Here is a 19480-nt window from a genome sequence, read left to right on the forward strand (position 1 = left end):
TCATGTCTTTACTGCAGAGTTCACCATACAACATTAATATTTTGGTTGCCTATAAAAACTCAGGCCTAATATAATGTGGGAATTTTGTCTTTTTTTCACTACTGCAGATCCACCAGGTCCACCTTCAAACCCACGAGTGATTGATACTACAAAGACCAGTGCTTCTTTAACATGGGGCAAGCCTCATTATGATGGTGGACTTGACATTATTGGCTACATAGTAGAGCATCAAAAGGAAGGGGAAGAAGAATGGGTAAAAGACACAACAGGAACTGCTTTAAGAATCACTGAATTTGTTGTTGCTAATCTCCAGCCAGGAGCCAAATACAATTTTAGAATCATTGCTATCAATGCCATGGGTGCTGGTGAACCAGCACAGATTCCAAGTGTTGAAATCAAAGATCGGGAAATGATTCCTGATTTTGAATTAGATGCTGAGCTGAGAAGAACACTTGTTGTTAGAGCTGGGCTGAGTATTCGGATATTTGTGCCAATTAAAGGTCGCCCAACTCCTGAAGTTACATGGACGAAAGATGATATCCCACTTAAAACACGTGCCAACATTGAAAATACAGACTCTTTTACTCTTCTAATTATAACAGAGTGTAATAGATACGATGCTGGAAAATATATAATGACCCTTGAAAATGCTGCTGGTAAGAAAACTGGCTTCGTAAATGTAAAAGTCTTGGATACACCAGGACCACCAATAAATCTTAAGCCTAGGGAAATAACTAAAGACAGCATCATCCTGCACTGGGATATGCCTCTATTAGATGGTGGCTCACGTATAACCAATTATATTGTTGAAAAACGTGAAGCAACACGAAAGGCATATTCAACAATCACCACCAACTGCCAGAAATGTTCCCTTAGGATTCCTAATTTGGTTGAAGGATGTGAATATTACTTCAGAGTGCTGGCTGAAAATGAGTTCGGTATTGGTGAACCAGGTGAAACTACAGAACCTGTAAGAGCCTCTGAAGCACCATCACCACCTGAGAGCCTCAATATTATGGATATAACAAAGAGCACAGTTAGCCTTGCTTGGCCAAAGCCAGAACATGATGGTGGCAGCAAGATCACTGGTTATATAATTGAGGCACAGAAAAAAGGTTCCACTCAATGGACACACATCACAACTGTGAAAACTTTAGACTGCGTAGTGAAGAATCTAACTGAAAATGAGGAATATACTTTCCAGGTTATGGCAGTTAATAGTGCTGGAAGAAGTGATCCAAGAGAGAGCAGACCAGTGGTTGTTAAAGAGCAGATGATGCTTCCTGAATTTGACCTCCGTGAAATCTACCAGAAATCGGTCATTGCCAGAGCTGGTGACAACATCAAAATTGAGATCCCTGTGCTTGGTCATCCAAGACCAACTGTGACATGGAAAAAAGAAGACCAGCTGCTTAAACAGACACACAGGGTAAACTTTGAAAACACTGCAACCGCGACCATACTAACCATCAACGAATGCACAAGAGATGATAGTGGCCGATATCCCCTGTCAGCTAAAAATATTGTCGGAGAAGTTAGTGATGTGATTACTGTTCTGGTTCATGATATTCCTGGCCCTCCTATGGGACCCATCAAATTTGATGAAGTTTCATCTGACTTTGTAATTTTCTCATGGGAACCTCCTCAGAATGATGGAGGGGTACCAATAAGTAATTATGTTGTAGAAATGCGTCAGACTGACAGTACCACATGGACTGAGTTAGCAACCACTGTTATACGTACCATGTTTAAAGCTACTCATCTTACTACTGGAGTTGAGTATCAGTTCCGTGTTAAAGCTCAAAACAGATATGGAACAGGTCCAGCCATTTCTTCAGAACCTGTAATTGCCAACTATCCATTTAAGGTTCCTGGGCCTCCAGGTACTCCTCAGGTGATTGCAGTCACAAAAGAGTCAATGACCATTAGCTGGAATGAGCCTGTTACTGATGGTGGAAGTCCAATTTTGGGATATCATGTTGAAAGAAAAGAACGAAATAGCATTCTTTGGCAGACTGTAAGTAAAGCATTGGTGGTAGGCAATCTCTTTAAATCAAGTGGACTTACTGATGGCATTGCATATGAATTCCGTGTTATAGCAGAAAATATGGCTGGCAAAAGTAAACCAAGCAAACCGTCTGATCCAGTGTTTGCTCTGGACCCTATAGATCCTCCTGGTAAACCAATACCTCTCAACATTACAAGACATGCAGTAACACTAAAGTGGACTAAACCAGAATATAATGGAGGTTTTAAGATAACTGGTTACACTGTTGAAAAGAGAGACCTTCCTAATGGTCGTTGGCTAAAGGCTAACTTTAGCAATATACTAGAGACAGATTTCACTGTAAGTGGTCTGACGGAAGATGCTGCCTATGAATTCCGTGTAATTGCCAGAAATGCTGCTGGGGCAGTTAGCCAGCCATCTGAGCCATCAGATGCAGTAACATGCAGAGATGACATTGAAGCACCAAGGATAATGGTAGATGCCAAATACAAGGACATTTTAGTAGTGAAAGGAGGTGAAGTTTTCAGACTTGAGGCAGATGTTGCAGGTCGACCTCCACCAACCCTGACATGGACAAAAGATGAAAAAGAGCTAGAAGACACAGGAAAATTAGAAATAAAAAAGGCAGATTTCTCTACTGTTGTGATCAACAAAGATTCTGCAAGAAGAGATGGCGGTGCATATACGCTTACTGCTTCTAATCCTGGTGGCTTTGCAAAGCATGTCTTCAATGTTAAAGTTCTTGATAGACCTGGTCCACCTGAAGGGCCTTTGGCTGTGTCAGAGGTTACAAGTGAAAAATGCGTACTGTCGTGGTTACCACCTCTGGATGATGGAGGAGCAAAGATTGACCACTATATAGTTGAAAAACGAGAAACTAGCAGACTAGCATGGACAAACGTGGCCTCAGAAGTTCCAGTAACTAAACAGAAGGTCACTAACCTATTAAAAGGCAATGAATATGTGTTCCGTGTTATGGCTGTTAACAAATATGGGGTTGGCGAGGTCCTGGAATCAGAGCCTATTCTTGCAGTAAATCCATATGTGCCACCTGATCCACCCAAAACACCGGAAGTTACAGCAATTACAAAAGATTCTATGATTGTCTGTTGGGGACGTCCTGATTCTGATGGTGGAAGCCCAATAACCAATTACATTGTAGAACGCCGTGACAGAGCTGGACTACGCTGGGTGAAATGTAACAAACGGGTTGTTACGGACTTACGTTATAAAGTATCTGGACTAACAGAAAGTCATGAGTATGAATACAGAATAATGGCTGAAAACGCTGCTGGAATTAGTGAACCAAGTCCAGCCAGTCAATTCTATAAAGCCTGTGATACTGTGTTTAAGCCTGGTCCACCAGGTAATCCTCGTGTCTTGGACACTAGCAAGTCCTCAATTACAATAGCTTGGAATAAACCAATTTATGATGGTGGCTCAGAAATCACAGGTTATATGGTTGAGATAGCACTACCTGAAGAAGATGAATGGAAAATTGTAACGCCATCAGCAGGACTGAAGGCTACTTCCTTTACCATCACAGATCTCAAAGAAAACCAAGAGTATAAGATCCGAATATATGCCATGAACTCTGAAGGCATTGGAGAACCTGCCCTTGTTCCTGGATCACCAAAGGCTGAAGAAAGAATGCTACCTCCAGAGATTGAACTGGATGCAGAACTACGTAAAGTTGTCAATATCAGAGCCTGCTGTACTTTAAGACTCTTTGTCCCAATCAAAGGAAGACCAGCACCTGAAGTGAAATGGACAAGAGAACATGGAGAGTCTTTAGATAAAGCTACTATTGAATCAACAAGCTCTTATACTCTACTTACTGTTGGAAATGTAAATAGATTTGACAGTGGCAAGTATATACTGACAATAGAAAATAGTTCAGGCAGTAAATCAGCATTTGTAAATGTCAGGGTTCTTGATACACCCGGAGCACCACAAGATTTGAAAATAAAAGAAGTCACAAAATCCTCTGTTACACTCACATGGGAGCCTCCTCTCATAGATGGAGGTTCAAAAATAAAAAATTATATTGTTGAAAAGCGTGAGTCAACAAGAAAAGCTTATTCAACTGTTATTGCCAATTGCCACAAGACCAGCTGGAAAGTAGACAACCTGCAGGAAGGTTGCAACTATTATTTCAGAGTTCTAGCTGAAAATGAGTATGGAATAGGCCTTCCAGCTGAAACTCCAGAATCGGTGAAAGTGTCAGAAAGACCATTGCCCCCAGGAAAGATAACTGTGTTGGATGTGACAAGAAATAGTGTATCCTTGTCATGGGAAAAACCTGAACATGATGGAGGTAGCAGAATTCTGGGTTATATTGTAGAAATGCAAAGCAAAGGCAGTGAAAAATGGGCAACTTGTGCTACAGTAAAAGTTACTGAAGCCACTATAACTGGACTGATACAAGGGGAGGAATATTCCTTCCGTGTTTCAGCTCAGAATGAAAAAGGTATCAGCGATCCTCGACAACTGGGCATACCTATTGTTGCAAAAGATCTTGTCATTCCTCCAGCTTTCAAATTGTTGTTCACCACTTTCAGTGTCCTAGCAGGAGAGGACTTAAAGGTTGACATCCCATTTGTTGGTCGACCCAAACCAGCTGTATTATGGCATAAAGACAATGTGCCACTGAAACAGACTACTAGAGTAAATGCAGAAAGTTCAGAAAACAGCACATTGCTAACAATAAAAGAAGCCTGCAAAGATGATGTTGGACCATATATAGTCAAACTTACAAATTCTGCAGGTGAAGCTACTGAAACTCTTAATATTGTTGTCCTTGATAAACCAGGGCCTCCAACTGGACCAGTAAAGATAGATGAAGTAACAGCAGATAGTATCACCATTTCCTGGGAACCACCAAAATATGATGGTGGCAGCTCTATCAACAATTATATTGTCGAAAAACGGGACACTTCTACTACTGTCTGGCACATTGTGTCAGCTACTGTTGCCAGAACAACAATAAAAGCATGCAGATTAAAGACTGGAAGTGAATATCAGTTCAGAATTGCAGCTGAGAACAGATATGGAAAGAGTACATATCTCACATCAGAGTCTGTTGTAGCCCAGTATCCATTCAAAGTTCCTGGTCCACCTGGAACACCTTTTGTATCAGCTCGCTCAAAAGATAGCATGGTGGTACAGTGGCATGAACCAGTTAATGATGGAGGTAGCAAGATCATTGGGTACCATTTGGAACGCAAAGAAAGAAATAGCATCCTCTGGGTTAAACTAAACAAAACATCTATTCCTGATACTAAATTTAAGACAACTGGCCTTGAAGAGGGACTTGAATATGAGTTCAGAGTTTATGCAGAAAATATAGTGGGTATTGGAAAGGCAAGTAAAGTATCTGAATGTTATACAGCACGTGACCCATGTGATCCTCCAGGTCGTCCAGAACCTATAATTGTCACAAGGAACTCAGTAACCCTTCAGTGGAAGAAACCAGAATACGACGGTGGAAGCAAAATCACAGGCTATGTTGTTGAAAAGAAGGAGTTACCAGATGGACGCTGGATGAAAGCAAGCTTTACAAATGTCATTGAGACTCAGTTTGCAGTAACTGGCCTAGTGGAAAATCAGAGGTATGAGTTCCGTGTCATAGCAAGAAATGCTGCAGGTGTTTTCAGTGAACCATCTGAAAGCTCAGGGGCAATCACAGTCAAAGATGAAGTAGAGCCACCTCGTATAAGTATGGATCCAAAATATAAAGAAACAATTATAGTAAATGCTGGTGAGTCATTCAAGATTGATGCTGATGTTTATGGCAAACCATTACCTTCCATTCACTGGCTAAAAGGTGATCACGAATTAGCAAACACAGCTCGTTTGGAAATAAAAAGCACAGATTTTGCAACAAGCCTCAGTGTAAAAGAAGCCATTCGTGTTGACAGTGGTCATTATGTACTGCTGGCAAAGAATGTTGCAGGTGAAAAAACCGCTTCTGTTCATGTCAAAGTTCTTGATAGACCTGGGCCACCTGAAGGGCCTGTTGATATAACAGGCGTTACTGCTGAAAAATGTGTGTTGGCTTGGAAACCCCCACTACAGGATGGTGGCTGTAATATTTCACACTACATTGTAGAAAGAAGAGAAACTAGCCGCTTAGTTTGGACTGTAGTGGACTCCAATGTGCAAACCCTTAGTTGCAAAGTTACAAAACTTTTGGAAGGAAATGAATATGTCTTCCGTATCATGGCTGTAAACAAATATGGTGTTGGTGAACCTCTTGAATCTGAACCAGTAATTGCAAAGAACCCATTTGTTGTGCCTCTTCCACCAAATGCCCCAGAAGTCTCAGCCATTACCAAAGATTCAATGGTTGTTGTATGGGAAAGACCAGCCTCAGATGGCGGTAGTGAAATTCTGGGCTATGTTCTTGAAAAACGAGATAAAGAAGGCATTCGCTGGACAAGATGCAACAAACGTTTGGTTAGTGAACTGAGATACAGGGTGACTGGACTTATAGAAAATCATGACTATGAGTACAGAGTCTCAGCTGAAAATGCTGCTGGTCTTAGTGAACCAAGCCTACCTTCCACTTACTATAAGGCTTGTGATCCTATTTACAAGCCAGGTCCACCTAATAATCCCAAAGCAATAGATGTGACAAGATCTTCAGTTTTCCTTTCATGGGGCAAACCAATCTATGATGGTGGCAGTGAAATCCAGGGATACATTGTTGAAAAATGTGATGTAAGTGTTGGTGACTGGACAATTTGTACCCCACCAACTGGAATCAAGAAAACAAATATGGAAGTAGAAAATTTATTAGAAAAACATGAATATAAATTCCGTATCTGTGCTGTTAATAAAGCTGGAGTTGGAGAGCATGCTGATGTTCCTGGTACTGTTATTGTTGAAGAAAAATTGGAAGCTCCAGACCTTGATCTTGACCTAGACTTAAGGAAAATTGTAAATGTAAGGGCAGGTGGTTCCTTGAGATTATTTGTTCCTATTAGAGGGCGTCCAACCCCTGAAGTAAAATGGGGTAAAATGGATGGTGAGATCAGAGAGGCAGCTATTATTGACATTACTAGCAGCTTCACTTCCCTTGTTCTTGACAATGTTAACCGATTTGATACTGGAAAATACACTCTTACTTTAGAAAACAGTAGTGGAATAAAGTCTGCCTTTGTCAGTGTACGGGTTCTGGACACCCCAAGTCCACCTGTTAACCTAAAAATTAAGGAGATCACCAAAGACTCCGTTTCACTTTCATGGGAACCTCCTTTACTGGATGGTGGAGCTAAAATTAAAAATTATATTGTTGAAAAGCGTGAAGCAACAAGAAAGGCCTATGCAGCTGTTGCAACAAATTGCCACAAGACCTCATGGAAAGTGGACCAACTTCAGGAGGGCAGCAATTACTACTTCAGAGTCACTGCTGAGAATGAATTTGGAATTGGCCTTCCTGCAGAAACCATTGACCCAATTAAGGTTTCTGAAGTTCCTCAACCTCCAGGGAAAATAACAGTGGATGATGTCACAAGAAACAGTGTATTGCTAAACTGGTCAAAGCCGGAACATGATGGTGGTAGCAAAATCTTACAATATATTGTTGAGATGCAAGTTAAGGGCAGTGACAAATGGTCAGAATGTGCAAGTGTAAAAGCACTTGAAGCACTGATTACTAACTTAACTCAAGGAGAAGAATATCTATTTAGAGTAATAGCTGTAAATGAAAAGGGCAAGAGCGATCCACGATCTCTTGCAGTTCCAGTGGTCGCCAAAGACCTTGTTATTGAACCAGATGTAAGACCTGCATTCCACAGTTACAGTATCCAGGTGGGTCAAGATCTACAAGTAGAAATACCAATTTCTGGTCGACCTAAGCCAACTGTTACTTGGACAAAAGATGGCCAACCGTTAAAGCAGACAACAAGAGTTAATGTTAATGATTTGCCTAATCTCACTGTACTGAACATTAAAGAAACACACAAAGAGGACAGTGGCATGTATGGAATCACAGTTGCTAATGTTATTGGACAAAAGTCTGCATGTGTTGAAATTATAACACTAGACAAGCCTGATCCTCCAAGAGGGCCTGTAAAGTTTGACGATATTAGTGCTGAAAGCATTACAGTATCATGGAATCCTCCACTGTATACAGGTGGCTGCCAAATTACCAACTACATTGTTCATAAGAGAGATACAACAACCACTGTATGGGAAACTGTTTCAGCTGCTGTTGCAAGAACTACCCTAAAGGTGACTAAACTGAAAACTGGCTCAGAATATCAGTTTAGAATATTTGCTGAAAACAGATATGGACAGAGCTTTGCCTTGGAATCTGAACCAGTTGTAGCTCAGTACCCCTATAAAGAACCAGGTCCTCCTGGCACACCATTTGTAACAACAGTAACAAAAGACTCTATGGTTGTACAGTGGCATGAACCAATTAATGATGGTGGAAGTAAAGTTTTGGGTTACCATCTTGAGAGAAAGGAAAGAAACAGCATTTTATGGACAAAAATAAACAAGACCATTATTCAAGACACGCATTATAAAACAACTAACCTTGAAGAAAGCATTGAATACGAATTTAGGGTTTCTGCAGAAAATATTGTTGGTGTAGGAAAAGCAAGCAAAGTTTCAGAGTCCTATGTAGCCCGAGACCCCTGTGATCCTCCAGGATGCCCAGAAGCCATAATTGTGAAAAGAAGCTCTATTGCTCTACAGTGGACCAAACCAGAATATGATGGAGGTAGCAAGATTACTGGTTATATTGTAGAAAAACGTGACTTACCTGATGGCCGCTGGATGAAAGCTAGCTTCACCAATGTCATTGAAACTCAGTTCACTGTAACAGGGCTTACTGAAGACGAAAGATATGAATTTAGAGTCATAGCAAAGAATGCTGCAGGTGCAATAAGCAAACCCTCTGATAGTACAGGACCAATAACAGCAAAGGATGAAGTTGAGCTTCCAAGAATCTCAATGGATCCAAAATACAAAGATACAATTGTTGTAAGTGCTGGAGAAATGTTCAAACTTGAGGCTGATGTCCATGGAAAGCCACTACCTACCATTAAGTGGTTCAAAGGAGATAAGGAACTTGAAGAAACTGCTAGATGTGAGATAAAGAACACTGATTTCAAGGCATTAGTTATTGTAAAAGATGCCATTAGAGTTGATGGTGGACAGTACATTTTACAAGCCTCTAACATTGCAGGAACAAAATCAGTACCTGTAAATGTAAAAGTATTGGACAGACCAGGTCCACCAGAAGGCCCAGTTCAAGTTACTGGAATTACTTCTGAAAAATGTTCATTGTCATGGAATCCACCACTGTATGACGGTGGTAGTGACATTTCTCACTACATTGTTGAGAAGAGAGAAACTAGCCGCCTTGCTTGGACTGTTGTTGCTTCAGATGTTGTAGCCACAATGCTGAAAGTAACAAAACTTTTGGAAGGTAATGAGTATATTTTCCGTATAATGGCAGTTAACAAATATGGTGTTGGTGAGCCTCTGGAGTCTGTTCCAGTACTTATGAAAAATCCATTTGTGGTTCCTGGTCCACCAAAGGCACTGGAAATTACCAACATCACAAAGGATTCCATGACTGTCTGCTGGAGCAGGCCAGATAGTGATGGAGGCAGTGAAATTATTGGTTACATTGTAGAAAAGAGAGACAGAGCTGGTATCAGATGGACAAAATGTAATAAACGCAGAATTACAGATTTGCGATTAAGAGTCACTGGACTAACAGAAGACCATGAGTATGAATTCAGAGTATCTGCTGAAAATGCTGCTGGAATTGGTGAACCGAGCCAAGCTTCTCCTTATTTTAAAGCTTGTGACCCTGTATTTAAACCTGGTCCACCCACTAATGCTCATGTTGTAGATACCACCAAAAATTCAATTACACTTGCTTGGGGTAAACCTATTTATGATGGTGGTAGTGAAATCCAAGGATATATTGTGGAGCTCTGTAAAGCAGAGGAAGAAGAATGGACAGTAGCTACTCCACAGACTGGGCTGTGTGTCACTCGATTTGAGATTAGAAAACTTATTGAACATCAGGAATATAAAGTACGAGTGTGTGCCCTCAATAAAATTGGTGTAGGAGAGGCTGCATCTGTTCCTGGAACTGTTAAACCAGAAGACAAGCTTGAAGCTCCTGAACTTGATATTGATTCAGAACTAAGGAAAGGAATATTGGTTAGAGCAGGTGGATCTGCTAGGATTCACATACCATTCAGAGGACGACCAACACCTGAAATCACATGGTCTCGGGAAGAAGGTGAATTTACAGATAAGGTTCAAATTGAAAAAGGCATAAACTACACACAACTATCCATCGATAACTGTGATAGAAATGATACTGGCAAGTACATTCTTAAGTTAGAGAACAGCAGTGGCTCTAAGTCTGCATTTGTTACAGTAAAAGTCCTTGACACACCAGGACCACCACAAAATTTAGTAGTAAAAGATGTTAAGAAAAATTATGCAGTACTATCCTGGGAACTACCTGCTAATGATGGTGGAGCAAAAGTAAAGAATTATGTGATTGACAAACGTGAGTCAACCAGAAAGGCATATGCAAATGTGAGTGCTAAATGTGGCAAAACAAGCTTTAAAGTTGAAAACCTTACAGAAGGAGCAACTTATTATTTCAGAGTTATGGCTGAAAATGAATTTGGAATTGGTATTCCAGCTGAAACTATAGATGCTGTGAAAGCCTCAGAGCCACCTTTGCCTCCTGGGAAAGTCAGTCTCACTGATGTGACTCACACAAGTGCATCACTTACATGGGAGAAACCTGAACATGATGGAGGTAGCAGAATTTTGGGGTACATAGTTGAAATGCAGCCTAAAGGAATAGAAAAATGGAGTGTTGTCACTGAGACCAAAGTGTGCTGGGCAGTTGTATCCGGTTTGAGTTCAAATCAAGAATATCAGTTCCGTGTGATAGCCTACAATGAAAAAGGCAAAAGTGATCCCAGAGCACTTGCAATTCCTGTGGTAGCTAAAGATTTGACAATTGAGCCAAGTTTCAAGCTGATGTTTAATACTTACAGTGTCCAGGCTGGAGAAGATCTTAAGATAGAAGTACCATTTATTGGCCGACCCACCCCTAAGATTACTTGGACAAAAGATGAGCAGCCACTTAAACAGACAACCAGGTTAAATGTTCATGACACACCAACATCCACTATCTTACATATTAAAGAAAGCAATAAGGATGACTTTGGCAAATATACAGTAACAGCATCAAACACAGCAGGCATAGCTACAGAGCACCTGAGCATAATTGTACTTGAAAAGCCAGGCCCTCCACGAGGACCTGTCCGCTTTGATGAAGTTAGCGCAAACTTTGTTGTCTTATCATGGGACACACCAGATTATACTGGAGGCTGCCAGATAACCAACTACATAGTAGAGAAACGTGACACAACCACCACCACGTGGCAGATGGTATCAGCAACAGTTGCAAGAACAGCAATCAAAGTGGCAAATCTTAAAACAAATTCTGAATATCAGTTTAGAATTTGTGCTGAAAACAGATATGGAAAGAGCCCTCCACTGGATTCTAAAGCAGTTGTTGTACAATACCCATATAAGGAACCCGGGGCACCAGGAACGCCATTTGTTACATCAGCTTCCAAGGATCATATGATTGTACAGTGGAATGAACCAGTTAATGATGGAGGAAGCAAGGTTCTTGGCTACCATCTTGAGCGTAAAGATAAAAACAGCATTCTTTGGACAAAGTTGAACAAGGCCCTCATTCCAGACACCAAATATAAAACAGATGGCCTTGAAGAAGGTCTTGAATATGAGTTCAGAGTTTCTGCTGAAAACATTGTTGGGACTGGTAAAGTTAGCAAAGTATCTGAACTGTATGTTGCCCGTGATCCATGTGATCCACCTGGCCGCCCAGATCCCATTGTTATTACAAGAAATTATGTTACAATAAACTGGAAAAAACCTGAGTACGATGGTGGTAGCAAAATAACTGGATACATTGTAGAAAAGAAAGAACTACCTGAAGGTCGTTGGATGAAAGCCAGCTTTACAAATGTACTAGAAACAGAATTTACAGTAACTGGTCTTGCTGAAAACCAAATATATGAATTTAGAGTAATTGCAAGAAATGCAGCTGGTAGCTTGAGTGAACCATCTGAAAGCACAGGGCCAATTACTGCTAGAGATGAAATTGAAGCACCAAGAGCTTCACTGGATCCAAAATACAAAGATGTCATTGTTGTTCATGCTGGAGAAACCTTTGTTCTTGAGGCTGACATCCATGGTAAACCTATTCCTGACATTACATGGTCAAAAGATGGAAAAGAGCTTGAAGAAACAACTGCAAGAATGGAAATTAAATCTACACTTCAGAGAACAACTCTGACTGTCAAAGACTGCGTAAGAATTGATGGAGGTCACTACTCACTTAAACTCAGCAATGTAGGGGGTACAAAATCTATACCAATCACAGTAAAAGTGCTTGACAGGCCAGGACCTCCAGAGGGTCCTTTGAAGATTACCGGTGTCACTGCAGAAAAATGTTACTTGGCATGGGCCCCGCCTTTACATGATGGTGGTTCTAGTATCTCACATTACATCATTGAGAAGAGAGAGACAAGCAGACTTTCCTGGACACTAGTGGCATCTGATGTGCAAGCTCTTAACCACAAAGTAACCAAACTCCTTCCAGGCAATGAATATATTTTCCGTGTAATGGCTGTGAACAAATTTGGAATCGGAGAACCACTGGAATCTGAGCCTGTTGTGGCTTGTAATCCATACAAACCTCCAGGTCCTCCTTCAGTGCCAGAAGTTTCAGCAATCACAAAAGATTCTATGATTGTAACGTGGGGTCGTCCAGTAGACAATGGTGGAGCTGAAATTGAAGGTTACATACTTGAAAAGCGCGACAAAGATGGTATTCGATGGACCAAGTGCCATAAGAAAAGGCTAACAGACTTGCGGTTCAGAGTAACTGGACTTACAGATGGGCATTTCTATGAATTCAGAGTTTCTGCTGAAAATGCAGCTGGTGTAGGTGAGTCTAGCGAGCCATCCATTTTCTATCATGCATGTGATGCACTGTATCCACCAGGCCCACCCAGTAATCCAAAGGTGACAGACACTTCCAGATCATCAGTGTCCCTTGCATGGAACAAGCCTATATATGATGGTGGCGCGCCCATTAAGGGATATGTTGTGGAAGTAAAAGAAGCTACTGCTGATGAATGGATTACTTGCACACCACCAACAGGACTACAAGGGAAACAGTTCACTGTAACAAAACTTAAAGAAAACAATGAATACAATTTCCGCATCTGTGCCATTAACTCTGAAGGAGTCGGGGAACCTGCAACTATACCTGGTACAGTCATTGCAGCTGACAAAATAGAACCTCCTGAAATTGAACTAGATGCAGATCTCAGAAAAGTAGTCACTGTACGTGCGAGTGGCACGTTACGTCTGTTTGTTACCATCAAAGGAAGACCAGAACCTGAAGTCAAATGGGAAAAAGCAGAAGGCACCATTAGTGACCGAGCTCAGATTGAGGTTACCAGTTCATATACAATGCTCGTCATTGATAATGTAAATAGATTTGACAGTGGTAGATACAACCTGACATTAGAAAATAATAGTGGCAAAAAATCAGCTTTTGTTAATGTCAGAGTGCTTGATTCCCCCAGTGCACCGGTTAACTTGACAATCAGAGAAGTTAAGAGAGATTCAGTAGCATTAGCCTGGGAACCACCACTTATTGATGGTGGAGCTAAAATTACGAACTACATCATTGAAAAGCGAGAATCTACTAGAAAGGCATATGCCACTGTTACAAATAACTGCACTAAAAATACCTTCAAAATTGATCAGCTACAGGAAGGATGCATTTACTACTTCCGTGTCTTGGCAGCAAATGAATATGGGGTTGGTTTGCCAGCAGAAACAGCTGAACCAGTTAAGGTTTCTGAACCACCGTATCCACCTGGAAAAGTAACTCTTGTTGATGTGACTCGCAACACTGCTACAATTACATGGGAGAAACCAGAGAGTGATGGTGGCAGTAAAATTACCGGTTATATAGTGGAAATGCAAACTAAAGGAAGTGAAAAATGGAGCACTTGTACCCAAGTTAAGACACTAGAAGCGACAATAACAGGCTTAAGTAAGGGAGAGGAATACACTTTCAGAGTGATTGCTATTAATGAAAAAGGGAAGAGTGATCCAAGACAACTTGGAGTTCCAGTAGTTGCAAAAGATATTGAAATCCAGCCTTCTGCTGAACTTCTTTTCAACACTTTCAGTGTTAAAGCTGGAGATGATCTTAAGATTGATGTGCCGATCAGAGGCAGACCTCCACCAACAGCTAGCTGGAGGAAAGATGGACAGACCTTAAAAGAGACAACTAGGGTAAATGTTCAAACATCAAAGACTTCAACATTGCTGACCATCAAGGAAGCTTCAAAGGAAGATGTTGGAAATTATGAATTATGTATTTCCAACAGTGCTGGATCTACAACATTTTCTATCACTGTAATTGTTCTTGACAGACCAGGACCTCCATGTGATGTACATATTGACAGTGTTAGCGCAGATAATGTAACTTTATCTTGGAAACCTCCAGTGTATGATGGTGGCTGCCATATTAGCAATTACATTGTGGAGAAGCGAGAAACTACCACAACAATATGGGATGTAGTGTCTGCAGCAGTTGCAAGAATATCGATTAAAGTAGCGCGTCTAACCACAGGATCTGAATATCAGTTCCGTGTGTATGCAGAAAACCGCTATGGTAGGAGCACCTATATTGAGTCTCCCTCTGTTGTTGCAGAGTATCCATTTAAGCCTCCTGGTCCACCTGGAACTCCTCAAGTAGTACATGCAACTAAAACTTTCATGACTGTAAGTTGGCAGGAACCAGTCAATGATGGAGGTAGCAAAGTAATTGGATATCATCTTGAAAGGAAAGAAAGAAGCAGCATTCTTTGGACAAAAGTAAACAAAAGCCTCATAAATGATACACAAATGAAGGTCACTGGCCTTGAAGAAGGTCTAATGTATGAATATCGTGTGTATGCTGAAAATATTGCAGGAATAGGCAAATGCAGTAAATCATGTGAACCAGCTGCTGCAAGAGACCCATGTGATCCTCCTGGTCAGCCAGAAGTTACTAATATTACAAGAACATGTGTCTCATTGTCATGGTCCAAACCAGAATATGATGGTGGAGCTAAGATTACAGGATATATTATTGAGTGCAGAGAGCTACCGGATGGCCGTTGGCTAAAGTGCAATTTCACTAACATACAAGAAACTTTCTTTGATGTGGCTGGACTTACAGAAGATCAGCGATATGAATTCCACGTTATTGCAAAGAATGCTGCTGGACTCTTTAGTGCGCCATCTGAATCAACTGGACCTGTGACTGTAAAAGATGATGTTGATGCTCCAAGAATCATGATGGATGTCAAATTTAGGGACATTGTTGTTGTTAAAGCTGGTGAGGTCCTTAAAATCAATGCTGATATTGCAGGACGACCTTCACCTGTGATTTCATGGACAAAGGATGGCAAAGAGATTGAGGAAAAAGCAAGAGTTGAAATAGTCTCAACAGATCACACTACTGCGATAACTGTTAAGGACTGCATTCGACGGGATTCGGGTCAGTATGTATTAACACTGCAGAATGTTGCAGGAACAAGATCTTTGGCTATTAACTGCAAAGTACTTGATAGACCCGGCCCACCTGCAGGCCCATTAGAAATAACTGGCCTTAATGCTGAAAAGTGTCACCTGTCATGGGGACCACCCCAAGAAAATGGAGGTGCAGATATTGATTACTATATTGTAGAAAAACGTGAGACCAGTAGAATTGCATGGACACTTTGTGAAGGAGAGCTTAGAACAACATCCTGTAAAGTGACAAAACTACTTAGGGGAAATGAATACATCTTCAGAGTGATGGGAGTTAACAAATATGGTGTTGGTGAAGCTTTGGAGAGTTATGCAGTCAAGGCCCTAGATCCATTTACAGTTCCAAATCCACCTAAATCTTTAGAGATAACCAGTGTGACAAAGGATTCCATGACCCTGTGCTGGGCAAGGCCCGACAGTGATGGAGGAAATGAGATCTCTGGATACATAATTGAAAGACATGAGAAAAATAGCCTACGATGGATCCGTGTAAACAAAAAACCAGTTTATGATCTAAGAGTTAAGTCATTAGGTCTTCGAGAAGGATGTGAATATGAATATCGGGTTTATGCAGAAAATGCTGCTGGTCTCAGTCTTCCAAGTGACACTTCACCATTGATTCGGGCAGAAGATCCAGTTTTCATACCATCTCCTCCATCTAAACCTAAGATTCTGGACTCAACAAGATCAAATATAACAATTGGATGGACAAAGCCATTATTTGATGGAGGTACCCCAGTTACTGGATACACAGTTGAATACAAGAAAACTGATGAAACTGACTGGTCAATAGCTATTCAAAATTTAAGAGGCACAGAGTACAGTGTAATTGGTCTAACATCAGGGTCTGAATATGTCTTCAGAGTAAGATCTATCAACAAAGTTGGTGCTAGTGATCCAAGTGATGTCTCAGAACCTCAGGTAGCAAAGGAAAGAGAAGAAGAACCTGCCTTTGACATTGATAGTGAAATGCGAAAGACTTTAATTGTAAAGGCTGGTGACTCCTTTACAATGACCGTACCTTTCAGGGGAAAACCAGTCCCAAATGTAATGTGGAATAAACCAGAGACAGATCTCCGTACACGAGCATCTATTGACTCTTCAGATTATTGTACCTCACTTACCATTGAGAAAGCAACAAGAAATGATTCTGGAAAATATGCATTAACATTACAAAATGTCCTGAGCACAGCTACCTTGACCTTAGTGGTCAAAGTTCTTGATTCCCCTGGACCTCCATCTAATATTGCTGTAAAAGATGTAACAAAAGAATCTGCAGTGTTATCCTGGGATGTTCCTGAGAATGATGGCGGTGCTCCTGTGAAGAACTATTACATTGAAAAACGAGAGGCTAGCAAGAAGGCTTGGGTCACTATAACCAACAATTGCCATCGCCTTTCCTACAAAGTTACCAGCCTTCAAGAAGGTGCTGTTTACTACTTTAGAGTCTCTGGAGAAAATGAATTTGGTGTTGGAGAACCCACTGAGACCAAAGAAGGAGTTAAAATAACAGGTTTGTTTCAACAATAAAAATACTTAGAGCATAAATTATATATATGCTTAAAATATTTAACATAAAATAATTATTAGTTGTAATAATTATTATTACTTAGAAGTTGTTAATTTTTATACAGCACCAAAGATGTGCATAAAGGTTTTACAATATAAGAGAAAACCATTAAGAATTTATACTTTAAATATTGTAATTATCTAGGTATAAAAAATCTATTCATATAGATGCCAATTAAAATATATACTTTTCTTAATTCAAATGACATTCTTGCCAAAGTAAGAAGAAAATGTACATTGTATTGATTATCCTGTCATGCTGAATCTTTTTTATCTTAGAAAAACCAAGCCCACCAGAAAAGCTTGGAGTAACTGGCGTCACGAAAGACAGCATTTCTCTGTCGTGGTTGAAACCAGAATATGATGGTGGAAGCAGAATTGTGAGCTACCTCATTGAAGCTCTTGAGAAAGGACAGCAAAAATGGGTTAAATGTGCAGTTGTAAAGACAACTCATCATGTTGTCCATGGTCTCAAAGAGAATGTTGACTATTTCTTCAGAGTGTGTGCAGAAAATCAAGCTGGTCTAAGTGATCCTAAAGAACTCCTGCTCCCTATTACAGTGAGAGAACAACTGGGTATGTCTGCTGACACTGAAACACATGATGAAATGTTTGCATACATTAAAAAAAATATCCAATTTTAAAAATGCACATTTTTAATGTTTTGGAAACATTTTGTTTTTCAGAATCTCCTGAGATTGATATGAAGGGCTTCCCACATAACACTGTGTACATTAGAGCAGGATCGAACCTAAAGGTTGAAATTCCAATTTCTGGAAAACCATTGCCAAAGATGACATTATCCAGAGATGGTGTTCCATTGAAAGCAACCATGAGGTTTAATACCGAAACCACAGCAGAAAGTGTCATCATTAACCTTAAAGAAAGTATGGCTGGTGATGCTGGTAGATATGACATCACTGCTGCCAACTCCAGTGGAACCACTAAATCATTCATTAACATTGTAGTGCTAGACAGGCCAGGTCCTCCAGTTGGTCCTGTTGTTGTCAGTGATATCACTGAAGACAGCGTAACTCTCAAATGGCAGCCACCGCATAATGATGGTGGAAGTCAAGTTACCAACTATATTGTACTGAAAAGAGAAACAAGTACTGCTGCTTGGTCTGAGGTGTCTGCAACAGTTGCTAGAAGCATTATTAAAGTCATGAAGCTAACAACAGGAGAAGAATACCAATTCCGTATCAAAGCTGAAAACCGCTTTGGAATCAGTGACCACATTGATTCACAATGTGTAACTGTTAAGCTCCCATACAGTAAGTCATCAGTTTCTCACATAACATTTTGTTGTTGCTTTAATTTTTTTTTTAATGATATATTAACTGCTTCTTTTAATGTCTCTAGCAACACCCGGACAACCTTCCACACCATGGGTCACTAATGTCACCCAAGAGAGCATCACTGTTGGATGGCATGAACCAGTCACTAATGGAGGCAGTGCAGTCATTGGATACCATTTGGAAATGAAAGATAGGAACAGTATTTTATGGCAAAAGGCTAACAAGACCCTTATTCGGACAACGCACTTCAAAGTCACCACCATCAGCGCTGGACTTATCTATGAATTCAGGGTTTATGCAGAAAATGCAGCTGGCATTGGAAAAGCAAGCCATCCTTCTGATCCAGTTCTTGCAATTGATGCTTGTGGTGTGTACTTTGTAGGGAAAAAAAATCACAGTTTTCACTGTAATGTTCTTTCCTATACAGTAAGCCAACCGATAATGCTAGTACTGCTATTAATTGTAAATGCTATTGTTTTTTCTTACTGTAGAACCCCCAAGAAATGTTCATGTCACAGATATTTCCAAGACGTCTGTCAGTCTTTCTTGGACAAAACCATCCTATGATGGTGGTAGCAAGATCACTGGTTATATTGTCGAGAAACGTGATCTTCCAAACGGCAGATGGACAAAGGGCAGTTTCACCAATGTCATTGAGACTCAGTTTACTGTATCTGGATTAACGCAAAATTCTCAGTATGAATTCCGTGTCTGTTCTAAGAATGCTGTTGGTTCCATTAGCAATCCATCAGATGTTTTAGGTCCTATCACATGTGTTGATACATATGGTAAGAGTTTTACAATTACATAATATTTTGTGATTCTTCAGGGCTTAAAGTCAGAATTGTTTCATATAACCAGTGCTTGAATCCTAGTCTTTAGAAAACAATTCTAAGAAGCTGAGTTTAAAAAC

The 19480-nt window shown here is 40.4% G+C and overlaps 1 protein-coding gene across 1 annotated transcript in view; it reads left to right on the forward strand.

Moving 5' to 3' along the window:
* The window catches only part of TTN (titin), a 321905-nt gene that overhangs the window by 272187 nt on the left and 30238 nt on the right, over positions 1-19480 (forward strand). The window contains exons 290-294 of the mRNA XM_075069826.1: positions 108-17213; positions 17549-17845; positions 17956-18543; positions 18632-18934; positions 19059-19355. Coding sequence (XP_074925927.1) covers positions 108-17213; positions 17549-17845; positions 17956-18543; positions 18632-18934; positions 19059-19355 — 18591 coding nt within the window. The remainder of the gene's footprint in view (positions 1-107; positions 17214-17548; positions 17846-17955; positions 18544-18631; positions 18935-19058; positions 19356-19480) is intronic.

This window comes from Chelonoidis abingdonii, chromosome 10 (assembly GCF_003597395.2).
Source record: "Chelonoidis abingdonii isolate Lonesome George chromosome 10, CheloAbing_2.0, whole genome shotgun sequence".
Classification (NCBI taxonomy): Eukaryota; Metazoa; Chordata; order Testudines; family Testudinidae; genus Chelonoidis; species Chelonoidis abingdonii.